The sequence below is a fragment of the Cryptotermes secundus genome, unplaced genomic scaffold (genome assembly GCF_002891405.2).
Source record: "Cryptotermes secundus unplaced genomic scaffold, Csec_1.0 scaffold446, whole genome shotgun sequence".
Taxonomy (NCBI): Eukaryota; Metazoa; Arthropoda; class Insecta; order Blattodea; family Kalotermitidae; genus Cryptotermes; species Cryptotermes secundus.
The window spans coordinates 1,175,272-1,190,070 of NW_019731271.1; the positions used below are offsets into that span (position 1 = coordinate 1,175,272).

The following is a 14,799-nucleotide window of genomic DNA, read 5'->3' on the forward strand; positions in this document are numbered from 1 at the left end:
ATGTGTTGGAATTAAGCTGAAAGTTTTCATGGTTGCCAGTTGTGTAATTGTTGATCTACAAACAAAGGTTCATACATAACCTGCAGGTAGGTTTTAGCCTTTGTCCATACCAAATCTCACATACTTGGCTTCATTGGTTGATTAGTTATGACCATAGAACCAAAAGCCAAAGAAAATATTTTCCATGACTCCGGTGTTGTTATTTTACTTGTACATTTTGTGAAAAAAAAAAAACTGGCTTAAAAAGTTGCAGGTAGTTGAAAGATCTGTTATTATACTTCATTTCGGGGCCCTAAATTATGTGTCATTGTTATTGCTCCCATCTGACGATTTCTTGTGTCTGCCATGTTGTTGTTGCTGAATATAGGAAATTAAGAAATAATTTTTAAGTAAGCTGAATGGTAGAAGGAAAGTAGGAAGGCCCATGCTGAGAAGGTAAAAGATGGAAGGTGTGGTTTACTAGAGCTGAAATTGAAGAGATGGAGGCAAAGGGAGAATGGTAAAGTGAAGGAATAGGTAAGGAAGGAAGTCAAGATTGACAGTGAGACAGCTTCCACTGGAGTAATATTCATACCAAGTTTCCTGAAAAACAGTTAGCTGAGTCAAAATTGGGTTGTGAACACACAGCATGGTAGTCTTGTGAGCATTTTCTTCATTAAAGAAAGAAACTAGGCTAAAAATGCAGAAGGAATTGCATTTTTAGGGTAGATGCACACGGAGATATTTCAAACCTAGAAGGTGCTTTAATGTTGTAATTTGGGACAAAAAATCTCTAATATTGTCATTGAAATTATGGTTGATTTTTGCTTGAATGTATACAGTAAGTGTTAGATGTGATATATAAACTGTAGTAATGACAATTTACAGTGAGAAGTCCAAGAGGCGGACAAAGACACTAGCCAACACCAATGACCCCATGTGGAATCAAACATTTATATACTCATCAATACGTCGAGCAGATTTGAAGCTTCGGGTACTGGAAGTGACTGTATGGGACTATGTTCGTTATGGAGCCAATGATTTCCTTGGAGAGGTACTGTTTCATCAATAGAAGTATATTACACTTTACACATAAAGCCCAGGGAAGGAATTGTATGTTCAATTCTATGAAGACAGATGAGCTGCTGTATCTTAGCCATAATAATTCTTGTGTCTCATGATATTCATCAGAAATGCAAATGGCTTCTTTTACATGTTTCTTAAGATCATGTTGAGGGTTAAAATAAAATTAAAATTTTATGTGACAGAATGGCATCTGGATGTTTAATTTTGAATCAATGGGGAACATTCTTTCTTCTGTCTTTGAATTGGCCCATTTCACTTGTTTGTATCAGACTAATAGAAATATTCAGCTCTTTGTATCCAGATTAAAATGAAATATAAGTAGGGAACTTCCAGTTTATTTTCTTTTTTATGTTGAATGACTTTTATAAATTAGTGCATAATATAGCATCAAATGCTAAGAATATTATGAGCGATAAATTTGGTACTGGTCATGGTCTGTATTTAGAAATTATTCAGAATTTCTTAGGAGAGTCAGAGGCAAATCATAAAATCCTCATTCAGAATTTATGTTGCCTGATCAGAAGTTGAAGCCAGAGTCATCCTAAATGCAAAACCAGGGGTCATAATCATTAAATCATAGAAGTCCCATTTAATTTAGCATGTACTATGCCAGATTTAAAGTTTTGGTCTTCATTTCCTAGGGAATTAGGTTGAATACAGTGATATTGTTGTTGTAATTTATAATGACATTGTATTAACATATTCATATAAATGTTTATTTAAGTCTCCTTAAATGATTTCTCCCATTGGTTCATTTTCATGTCACTATCGAGTGAATCATGGAAATGCATTCAACATTGTATGTCATTATTACTTTTATTTATTTATTTGATCGAGACTTCAAGTAATCCATACAGGTGATAACAAGTCACCACAGATACAGAAGTAGTCCATTATTAAAAATGAGTACAGTAGTAGCAGTTGTAACACACAACTTTGTCAATAAATAACACTATGTAATCAAGGACAATATTTGTATCAATCACAATAATATTTCATATAATACACTAACACATACTAACACAAAAATAATATACAAAGGAATAGCACAGCTGTAAATAGGTAACATAATGAACAATTACACTATGTATGATCCATCATTATGCTGACCATTCAAGGTATTCTTTTACTGAATAAAAGGATTCCTTTAAGAAAAAGTTTTTGGTAACTAATTTGAATTTTTTAACATCATATAACAGTTCCCTTATGTCATGCGATAAATGATTAAAAATTTCTATACCCATATAATAGACACCCTTTTTGCATTTGGTCAAATTTACTGATGGTATGTGTAAAATAGTACTTTGTCGTGTATTAATATAATGTATTTCATTATTAATTACAAATCGGTGTATATTTTTTACTACCAAAAACAATAAAGAAAACATATATTGTGAATAAAAGGGCAGTATATTTAAGCGTCTAAAAAGTCCCCAACAAGATATTTAGGATTCACATTCATAATGTTTCTTGTAATTCTCTTTTGTACTATAAAAACATTTTTGCTGTTAGTCGGATTTCCCCAAAAGGCAACACCATACATGATACTAGAATGAACATAAGCAAAATATACTATTTTGAAGCCTTCTATAGTTAAAAATAGTTTAAGAGATCTAATAACAAAACAAGCAGAATTTAATTTAGTAATCACTTTATTCATTTATTTATTTATTTATTTTGTCTCTGTGGATCATTGTTACATGATGTAGGACAAGTCAGTTACTGTACATTGGCTGATTACAATAAGAGAATAAAGTTACAATACTTACAGTTGTTTGCAATAGATTGCAATAGTTAAGAGTTCGCATAGTGTGAGGTTTAATCCATATTAGGTCCCCTCAGCATGTCGGCTTCCATATGTCCTATTGTATCTCTACTGGTGATAGTGCTTATAATATTTATATGCTCTTGCCAAGATAATGTCAAGTCAAGAGTTATGGCTAAAAAATCTGTGTCGTGAGTGCTATTTATTTGTTAGCTCATATACTTTATTGGAGATTTATCGATTAGACTCATTTTCATTTTAAAATACATATGATACGTTTTATTAAAGTTCAAAGTCAATGAATTAGCCTCAAACCAACCTATTATCTTCCCAAGAACAGTATTGATATTTTTTTAAGCCGCAGAGAATCTGAAGATGATGTTTAAGAGGACTGACTCCTACTGTAACATCCTCAGGAAACTTCGTAAGGTCATTCAATGGAAGTGACCAGGACTCCTCACCAAAGGCGTGTTGCTCTTGCATGACAATGCACGTCTCCATACTGCCAACAAGACAAATGAGACGCTGAGAAATTTCAAGTTGGAAGTCCTCCAGCATCCTCCGTATAGCTCCGACCTTGCTCCAAGTGACTTCCATTTGTTCGGCCCTCTTAAACATTATCTGTCCGCTGACCATTTTCCCGACGATGAAGCTGTAGAAAGGGAAGTCACTGCCTGGTTCCGACAGCAGCCCAAAGAATTTTATGCTGCTGGTTTTCAAGGGCTTGTGAAATGATGGGACAAGTGCCTCAATGTACATGGAGATTATGTTGAGAAATAAAACCATTTTTCAAATCAGTACTCTTTGTTTAAGTTCCATATCCATTTGTAACTTACTTATTGACTTATCTATGTATTTGTTTCGATCTTTCATGTGACTTACACTAAAAGTTTTAAAATTCAAAATTTAGTTTCTAATTTTTAAAACTCTTTAATTCTTTCACTTTGTTTGTCCTATTTCACACAACATGTTTTGGCCTACATATTCATCATCAAGTGCATTAAAATTGTTTTGGTGAAACTGCTGCACTTCATACACTGTTGTAACACTTTCTTTCCAAATTTAATGATTCAATTCTGAATTCTGAAGTATAGTTTCTTTTACTTCAGAATTCGGAATTGAATCATTAAACTGGGAAGAAAGTGTTACGACAATGTATATCATGCACCCCAGAATAAAGAACATTGTAATGAATCAGCGTTATACAGGGGTAGTATTAAATGGGGGTGTGCATACATATAAACATGTATAAGTACAAACTTTACTGTACAGAACTATTAGGCTTATTTTGGACTCTATCCATCATATGGTATATGGAAGACAGAAAACCACAACATTTCAGAGACTGGATCTGTAGCCATCCTCAGGTGGATGGGACAGGATAAACCTACTCAGTTGGGCCTGTTAGAAAGAGCTAGTCTTAATCACTGGTCCAGTGACGGAGACAGATCCAGTCTCCGAAACGTTGTGGCTTTTTGTCTTCTATATACCAGATGATGGATAGAGTCCAAAATAAGCCTCATAGTTCTGTACAGCATACACCATCATCAGAATCCTTTCAAGTCTAAACTTTACTGTGTTCAGAAAATCCAAGCGAGCATTGAAGTTCCTTGTCAGTATTGTCAGACATACATGAAAAGTGAGTGTTTAGGTATCCTGCATACTATCCCACATCACCTATTAATTCCAGTCCTGCTTTCTTTACATCAACATACTCATTGTTTGTTTTCTTCTGCAAAGTCTAGTAATAAAGAGTATTTCTGACTTCATATACACACTAATTACCAAAAAGTATAGGTCTGATATTTGTACTGTTCTACATAATAATGAGTTACTGACTTTGTGTAATGAGATGAACTATATTATTAGGTTGTAGTGGAGCTGAGTGAAGCACCTCTCAATGAGGAACCTGTCTGGTACTACCTTAGTGTTCATGAGGAGATACCGACACATCCGTATTCTGTAAGTATAAGTTTATACAATCACTGCTATTTTATTTACATATTGTATTGAAATTATGTAAGAATTCCACTAGCTTGGTTGTCATGTCCCTTTAGGTTAGGTACATTAGTCTCAATTCTTTCGTTCGATTTCTGTTATCCTTGTTATCCCACCATCTTTCATTTCTCTTCCCTTTTCCTTCTTCACTCATTTCCCTCAACTTTTCCCTCCTACGTGGTTGATGATTCTATTGAAGAGCACAGTCACTCTTGTTCCAGGTCTCCCAGTGTCAAGATCAGTTGCTCATGCAAAGTTCTGTCTAGGCTTAATTTGTATAAATTTCTTTTAATTTCAAATTTTAATTAAATTACCTCCAGTTTTATTTCTATTCTATATTTTTAACTCAAAATTTGTTATGAAGCATCAGGTTTTAACACCTTACACTCTTAAACCATGAAAGCAGTATGTACCTTAAAAATGTTGGCAACATCATCCATGTACGCACAGTGTAACATCCTAAGAATGGAATTAATTCAATGTTATGTGCTTATCTCAAACATATTTTGCAGTGTATAAATTTCAGCATGCATTATATTTCCATAGTTAATCACTATATTGTTATTAAATCTTTTGTTTAACTTCTGCTTTTATGGATTAGGATTTTTGCCCTATTCTCTTTCAAATTTAACTAATACTGAAATCTGAATCCTGTAGACAGTTTGTGTGAATCCTTGGATGGGTGATCAACCTGTTGCAGGGCTGCTATCTACACAGGACAAAACAAACAGAATAAATGCAGGCAAAAATGATGATGCCTCTAGTGGGATATGATTCCACAATCCTAGTGTTTGAGCAAGCAAAGACCTTTCATGCCTTAGACAGTGCAACCAGTGTGTTGGCTTTTTGTAAATGAGGTCTGGGTTCGATTCCCGGTCATACTGGATTTTCTGAGAAGTAGTGGGTCTGGAATGGGGTCCACACAACCTTGTGAGGATAATTGAGGAGCTATTTGAAGGAAATAGCGGCTCCGGTCTAGAAAACAGAAATTAACGGCCACGGGGATTCGTTGCGCTGACCACACAACACCCTCTATCCGCTAAAGTTGGCACTAACTTCACCCACAAGCGGTGATTGCTCAGTTGGTATAGTTCGCTTGTGGACTAAAACCATGGAGTTTGTTTTGTATGTATTGTTAGCTAAAAACTCTGTGATTTTAGACTTTCGTGATTGAATGAATGATGGGCAGTTAATAAATGGTCCATATGTTAGTATGCCTTGTGGTCATAATGAAGGCCAGTCGGTTTCTTCACGACATGAATCATTTTCCTTTTTCAGCTAATATTAGCCCCTGTGGTCATATAACGATCTCATATCTAAATACAAAACCATATTCCCTAGACAACACAGATATGCAGATTATGTGATAAGTATTGATGTGTTTTTTTTGTTCTTGTTGTCTCTTTTCTTTCTCCATCTTTGCCTTCTCCTCCAATACTTTCACTTTTTCCTTTCACACCTGTCTGTTCATGGAGCAGATACCATATTTATGCATGTATAGGCCGCGTGCATGTATAGGCTGCAGCACAATTTTCAGACAGAAATTATAGAAAAAATAATTTTCTTGGAATATTATTTCAGGAGTATTACACCCTATATTACTAATTATGAATATAATTTTTTTTTAAATGAAGTGTGATTTCGAATATTTCGAATATAAGCCGCACCCCAGTTTTCCTCTTGAATTTTTGGCAAAAAATGTGCGGCCTATACATGCGTAAATACGGTAATCTAAATAATTTCCAGATCCCCACAACTATACGCTTACAGTCAGAAAGTGTTAAACTAGCATCATGTTTGCTGTCATATACTGGACTCCGGTATATTCTTCATAAGTTAATTCTTTTACAGTTTTAATAAACAGTCAAATTTTGTTCATTAAATATTATGCAATTCATCTTTCTTGCATGATTCCCGATTTATAAATTTCACATTGATATTTATATATTTCATTCACATTCCCATGGCTGCCCAAAGTTAGCTGGTGTAAATGGTGAGCTTTATTTATTATATAACTGAAAAGTCCAAAGAATATCCTCTCTCAAATATATTTCCGTAAATAGCCTAAGATTACAGGACATCCTAAAATGAAATTCATATATGTGCTTATGTATACTAGGTGAAACAAAGTTAGAGAATGTATGTAAGCACATACTTAACAGAGATTAAAGTAAGGTCATCTGGACATGTAGAGTACTTAAATTAAGAAAACAAGATGTTAACATACACATTTTAGTGTACTTCACAATGTGTATTTCTTTTTACTTTTAGCGGCATGCAGATGTCGATCCTACAGTTATGGAATTGACTTTGACTCCAACAGATCATTTATCGCCTCCTAGTACCACATCAAGGTTATCTGATTCTGATACATCAGAGTGTGATTTGGAGGATGGACTGAGCGGTGGTGGGATTAGAGAACGACGGATTGCTGATGGAGCATCAATCAGCAGTGTTGGCAGTTCATCGAGGTACATTGAGACAAATCGTGTTTATGTGGATGTGATACACAGACACACACATCCTATGATATGCATTTGGTGCTACATAACCTCAGCACATGATACAGTGTTATAAAAGAGAAAAATAAATCATTATTTATTAGTAATAGAGAATCTGAAGAAGTAGAGTGATACTTAATGACATTTGTGTTGGTACAGGATGATACATAATTTTCAGATTTCCCCGTTATGAAAAAAACGATTTGTTATGCATTTTATTTTCTTTACTTATGATTGCACAACATGTTACATGAAAGTAAGAGGTTTGTGCTCCTTTAAGATTTGATATTCTCTGGTGCTTATGACTATGAAGTCACTGTCATATGAGATGTGATGCTGTATAGTTTGGTAGATACATTGCAACATTTTAAGAACGTTCTGCCTCCATCTCCTACTCTGAAGATGTAGGCTTCAGGCCCCTCCAGGTTGTTGGTTGCCATCTGCTGATCCACACGGTCTTTCTTACCAATAATCTTTGTTGTATTGATTTTTCTTATTTTATTTTCCAGTCCACCACCTGAAATAGAAATGCAGGAACATCGGAGATCTCGTCGTGACATGTCACCACAAGGAAGGAAACGGGCAGCTGTTATGATGAGTCGTGATAAGATGGTCAGTTATCAGCCTCAGAGAAAGGTTAGTGCCCCCCTCCCCATCAGTCATATGTGTTGTAGCTAGGTTCCATCATAGCAAATTAACAGTCCTGCTGAATACAGAAAAAACATTGAGTCAAAAGGTGTATAATAATAAATTGTTCTGAGAATCAAAGTACATGTTATTTTCTTCTCCATTTTTGTGCTTGACAGTGTATCCCTTTACTCTCTCTGATAAAGAGAGTAAAGAATAGCAAATTTTGTAGTGGTTTAATGAAAAATGGGGAATGCAGTAGCATAGTTGGCTGAGGCACTATGCTCCAAGCTGGAAGGTCATGGGATTGAATCCCAATGAGGTGGATTTTTTCAATTTACCTAATCCTTCCAGCCATACTATGGCCCTGGGGTCAACTCAGCCTCTAACAGAAATGAGTACCACGAATATTCCTGGGGGTAAAGGGCGGCTGGCACATAAGGCTGACAGCCTCACCGCCATCTGTGAGCCTATTGTCTAGAAAATGTGGGATCCTCAACTTCTCACAACCCTATGGGCCTCCACGGGCTGTTACAGGAATACCTTAAGGCTGGGGCCACACGAGCGCACAAAGTACATCTGTTGCAACGAACATACTTTATGATGGACGTTGCTGAGGACACCACACAATTGCAGCATGTGGTGCATAGTTTCTTGTCTGCAATGGAGCCAGAAGAAAGCATAGCGTTCCCCTCTCTTGTTTATTTCTACAACGGACGTCACAACATTCGTTAAAATGGATGCATTTGTGCGCTTGTGTGGCCCCAGCCTTACCTTTTTTTTTACCTAGTAATAATAATTATTATTAATATACTTTAGCCTTCCGCTACTTAAAAATTATCAGAAATTAGCATCATAATATCTTATTTATAAGTCATATGTATTTGCTTATTGCGTAGGTGAGTCAAATGAAAACTGTAAAACTGAGATAAAAATTTGAAATATCGCACCATTGCCTTACTTATATAAGTTGGCAGACATGTTACCAATGTTATAAAGAGTATCCTATAGTGGCAGTATAATGCAGACAAACAGAACGCTATCACAGTGCCAGTTTGAAGATGGCCGCTCCTCTATATACATGCACGAAAGAAGAACAATGTTCTGTAATTCGTTTTTTGATCAGTGAAGGTGTGAAACCAATCGAAGTTCATCAGTGGATGAAGGTTTAGTATGGTGATGCATGCTTGTCACAGCAGGTAGTGTATGAGTGGAGTAGGAAATTCAGAAATGATGTGACATCTGTGGCAGACGCTCCTCCTCAGGTCAGGCGCACAGAGTTGTGACCCCTGAGTCTATTGCAGCAGTTGAAGCCCTAGTAATGGAGAATTGTCAAGTGTTGGTGGATGAAATAGTCCAAATTCTTAACATGAGTCACGGATCAGCACACCATGTCATTCATGATGTGCTCTAGTTTCACAAATTGTCTGCAATGTGGGTGCCATGGCAGCTGACTCCAGAGTTGAAACAATGACATGTTGACACCTGTGAAGAACTTTTGCGGTGCCTTGAAGCAGAAGGTGATAGCTTCCTTTTGAGAATTGTTACTGGCGATGAAACTTGAGTACACTACCACCAACCGGAAACAAAGAGAACGAACAAGGAATGGTGTCATTCCTCAACACCAAAACCCAAGAAGTTCCGGACGCAGCCATCTATAGGGAAGATTATGCTGAATCTCTTTTGGGATGAATGAGGCATACTCTTGGAGCACTACAAGCCTCGGGGAAAGACTATCACCAGTGCCTCCTATTCAGATCTCTTGAATAATCATCTTCGACCTGCAGTCAGATCAAAGCAATGTGGACTTTTGACTAGAGGTGTCCTTTTGCAATGTGACAATGCTCGGCCCCATACTGCCTGTGCAGCAGTTGCAACAATCCAAGATTTGCACCTCGGGTGTCTTCCACATCCGCCATACTCACCAGACCTAGCCCCAAGTGATTATCACATGTTTGGGCCACTCAAAAAGGTGATGGGATGAAAGAAGTTCCTTTCTGATGAAGAGGTACAGCAGGCGGTGCATGAGTGGTTGTGCAGACAACCACAAGAATATTTTTCTAGAGGAATCAATACACTTTGTAAATGCTGGAGGACCTGTATTGAACAAAATGGAGACTATGTAGAAAAATGATATAGTTGTGTACCGTTTTCATTCAATAAATTAAATTAAGAAAAAAATTTAAGGTTTTCATTTGACTCACCCTCATATAAAATTCATATCTGTGTACTCCAAATGACTGTTGTAGTTTTTCTGTATTATCATAATGCTACAAAGTGAGTGTTGCTAGAGAATAGTGAATGATGGTTCTGTAAATCATACAAGTGCAGTCCTTAGAAGCAAAGCATGACAAATTATTTCTGATATCTTTCATTACATTGCATTATATTACATTACATTATATAATATTGCAAAATTCTGAGAAAATATAAGTTGGATTCTAAATGAAACTGTTAAAGCTACAGTGACTTCAAGAATTTCATCAAATAGCAGGAATAGTCCCTCTACAGTAAATTTTATAGTTAATGTACAGGTAATGTATTTCCATTTCTCTATGTGAGATGAAATTTATAATGCCAGGTTTGTGATAAAATTGGAGAAGCTTGCTTTAAATGTATTTCCACACTCAACTCTATGCATTTTAATTGTATTCAGTAATGTATGTCAGTGTCATGCATTATTCCACTATATATGCAATGCCGTTGCCATAGAAGCAGTGGTTTCCTCTAGATGCTAAATAAGTCATAGATGGGAAAACAGAAGTATTTTGTAAAAATGAACATGCGCTTTGATGTTTTCCTTTTTAATATTTCATTTTACTCGATAGTTTGTTCCAAACACTACACACACGCGCGCGCACATGCAATAAATACATACATACATAAAGAGTGGGCCTAAGTGCTGGCCCTTGCACCACAACCTTCAGTGATCTATTGTTCATAAACACTATACATACTTTTAGAATGTGGAGCTGGGATAGTGCAGTCAGTATAGTGACTGGCTATGGGCTGGATGTCAAAGGGGTTTGAGTTTGAGTCCTGGTAGGTTCAAGAATTTTCTCTTCTCCACATCATCCAGACCGGTTCTGGGGCCCACCCAGTCTCCTCTCCAGCGGTTACTGGAGAATCTTTCCTTGTGTGTAAAGCAATGGTGGCATGAGGCTATCTGCTCACCTTCAACTAGTGTGAGGTCAAGAAAACAGATCCCCCAAATGCCTTAATGGCATAGTTCTTAATTAGTTAAGCGGATGGACCACTTTACTTTTATATATGGAATTTTACATGCTAACTCACTGACACATTTGGAAGAAGGCAAATATTTTCCAGCGATATTCTGAATTCCAGTCTGCCCCTCAATTGTGTGTTACATTTACGCACTGAAGTGAAGAATAAAATGAAAGTGCATTTATATGTCATATTTCTCAAACAGTGTGAATAATGAAGACATCTGATATGAGCTACAGTCTCATGCAGAACACAAGAGTGGCTGATTTTCTGTCTTTAATATTTGTACATTATGTTGTTGGGGGTGCACGCGGTAGCGTAGTTGGTTGAGGCACTATGCTACAAGATGGACGGTCATGGGTTCAAGTCCCGATGAGGTCATTGGATTTTTTTCGATTGACCTAATCCTTTCAGCCGCACTATGACCCTGGGGTCGACTCAGCCTCTAACAGAAATGAGTACCAGGAATGTTCTTGGAATATTCTGGGGGGTAAAGAGCAGCCGGTGCGTAAGGCTGACAACCTTGACGCCATATATGAGCCAGTTGTCTAGAAAATGTGGGAACCTCAACATTTTACAACCCTATGGGCCTCCATGGCCTGTTACAGAGATACCTTTACTTTTTGCATTATGTTATTGGGTTCCCAACTGCAAGATTGTCTTTGCTAGCACATAATGATCAGCAGATGTGTGGTTTGTTAATAGTTATCATCATCATCTCCTAACTTTATGACTAGAATGAGTAGTCTTATGACAAACCTTCACTTTTTTATGTTGTCCCATAATAACTCTGCTTCTTATTTGTTTAAACTCTTTCATTATTATTGTGTTTTGTATACTGTCTCTCACGTGATCTCTCCATCTCATTTATTTTGTTTTACTGCTCCATTCTATAGTGTAAATTAAGGAAGAAAATCCAGTCCACATGAAAATGTTTAAGGTATATTTTGTACATGCAGCATGTGATATGTAAGTAGTTTATTACTTGACTTTGGAATATTGTTATTTAAGAAAGAAATGCTATTACTGTCACTTGTACAGTCATTTCTTTTTTCCATACATGTAAAATCAGTGCCAGTCCTTACAGTAATAATTTTGTTATGGATTTTAGCATCAGAAAATGAAGACATTAAAGTAAGATTTGAGGGTCTCATGGCAGTGACTGTGAAGAGTGTGGTGTGACACCATGTAGTATTGTAGAGCTTTACTGACATTCCTTTGAAGCACCTGCCAACTTGTGCCAGGCAGATTCTGCCACTTTGTACCAGACAGATGTCAGTACTTATAAAAGCCATCTAAAAATATCTGACCTGAACTAGAACCAAAGATGATTACCCTTTATCCTCTGTTGACATCTTTACAAATATTGATTTTTGGTATGGTCACACTATAAATGTTGCATGTTTCAAAACTTGCAGAAGCAAAGCAGCATAACAGTGTCATGGCTATTCGTCAATGTACTTTCACTTTTACAGTAATAACAGATTAAAATATGGTAGTATGGAACATGACACAGAATCACATTAACAAAGAAATAACGTGTTGGGAGAGTACATTTTTAGGCATTGCCCAGATAAAAACAGTGTACAATATTTTATAGGCTGCTTCTATTCCAGTCTTTAAGCAGTAGGAAGTAATACCTACACTGTGGACCTGTTAGTTAAAACTAGTCTTTTAACTAACCTACATGATCTCATTACACATTTATAATATGTCTGATCAGTGCTCACTCTTACATCTCTCATTTGTCCACCTAGATTCAAAATATTTTATGCTATTGGTACATTCATGTGAAACATTTAGCCATTTTCTTTTCTTAGAACCAGAGCAAGTAGCATTCTTTCATCTTGAGTTCCAGTCTTCTGTTAACACAGTACAGTACATATTCCACAGTGTCCAGACCAGCTCTGGGGCCTATACAGCCTTCTATCCAATGGGTATCAGGGGCTCTCTCCACAGGGGTAAAGCAGCCAGAGAGTGCCAAGGTCAAGAATGGTGGGGCTAAACTTCCACTCCCCCATACATCTTCATAACATGGTGATTAATTATTTAAGCACAGGGACAACTAACCTTTTACCATACAGCACACCCATTTCAACATTTTCCATTCAGAGTCTTATTTACAGGGAGAAAATTATAAGAACTAACAGAAAAATGTGGATGTAAAAAACATTATTGTTGTACTTAATATACTCTTGACATAAAAGAGGTCTTGCCAGTTTTCTTGGTGAATAAGAGGAAACTATATTCTGAACATGTTTTGTTTGCGGTCATTTTAATGACTGCCTTCATTTGGGTGGTTTGTGTCATGAGGTACAACATGTTACAGCTTTGGGGTTCCATTGATGTACGTGTTAACCACTGAAGTACAACATACCACAGTCACCATAAAAAATGAAACTTATTGCTTGTTCTGTTGCTTTCATCGGTTTTGTAACAGCTTAAAGCCAGTACATGAAATGCAGAACAGTCAAATTTGTAACTGTTTTGATGAACCTGGAGGATACAACATTTTTTGATGAATTGCCAAAGAGATAGATAAGGTTGAGGATAACAGATGAGATGCTACATTTCCTCATAGGATAACCTTAAAAGTGATTGAAGGATTATGTTTTGTAAGACCCAGTGAGGCAAAGTGATATTCAAAATATTTATGAAGGTGATGACATTATGGCATAAAAAGAAATTATTTGGCTAGTATGAGACAAGTATTATAGTTTTTCTTTTTTTGTTTTAGAATGGAGGTCAAGTTATGATGGGACAACGCTCACATTCTGCAGCACCTACAGATTCTCCTAGTCTTCATTCTAGAAGTAGATCCAAAAGCCCACGTCGTATGGGGGAGCACCGTAGCCTGTCACCACCGGAGGGCAGGATGCATCTTCATGGTCAATCTATTCCTTCTCATGCCTATGTTCCACGTTTCTCCCGCTCAGCAACTGCCACTCCCACTGGTTCGCCCAAGAAACGCCAGCTTCCACAGATACCACAAGCCCTGCAAAAAGCACTTAAAGAGCGCGTTACTCAGGTATAATTCCTTTTTCACTTTCTCAGTCTAGTAAAATGCAGTATGGAAACTCACTACTCATTCTTTTTAGTAAGATGAATTCTGGTTCTTTAATAAACATTAGGTATATTCTTTCTGTCTATTATACTGAAGAACAGTGATTTGTTGTTCTTATAGCATTATACAGTGGTTGTTATGATGATGATGATGGTGAAGAAGAAGAAGAAGATGATGATGATGATGATAATAATAATAATTCAATTCGTGTTTATTTATTCAATTCAATTCATGTTTATTTATGTGCAAACTTAACAGCACAGTGGCCAGTTACAAAGTTAGCACGAGTAAATAGAAATACACAAAAATTAAAGAGCAAAATAAAAAATATGACAGTCTATACAATATCAATAAATTAGTAACAATTCCAAGAAAAGAAAAGAAAAAAAAATAAGTTAGCTTTAACAGGCGAGAAGAATAAAATAAGTACATTTCGAATGGTTATTCCATTATGTGATGAGAAAGGACAATACACATACATACACACATAGAAGTTGTTAATAATAATAATAATAATAATAATAATAATTCTTATTTATTCGTGTGGAATAATA

General features: G+C 36.3%; 1 protein-coding gene across 13 annotated transcripts in view; it reads left to right on the top strand.

Annotated features, from left to right (window-relative positions):
- LOC111866799 (regulating synaptic membrane exocytosis protein 2) overlaps window positions 1-14,799 on the top strand; it is a 204,580-nt gene that overhangs the window by 116,211 nt on the left and 73,570 nt on the right. For all 13 annotated transcript variants that reach the window (XR_004513258.1, XR_004513257.1, XR_002843212.2 and 10 more), the window contains 5 exons: window positions 868-1,033; window positions 4,700-4,792; window positions 7,100-7,299; window positions 7,839-7,965; window positions 13,919-14,209. Coding sequence is in view for 2 of the 13 variants with exons in the window: in XM_033752416.1 (XP_033608307.1) it covers window positions 868-1,033; window positions 4,700-4,792; window positions 7,100-7,299; window positions 7,839-7,965; window positions 13,919-14,209 (877 nt within the window). In the remaining 11 variants the exon portion in view is untranslated. The remainder of the gene's footprint in view (window positions 1-867; window positions 1,034-4,699; window positions 4,793-7,099; window positions 7,300-7,838; window positions 7,966-13,918; window positions 14,210-14,799) is intronic.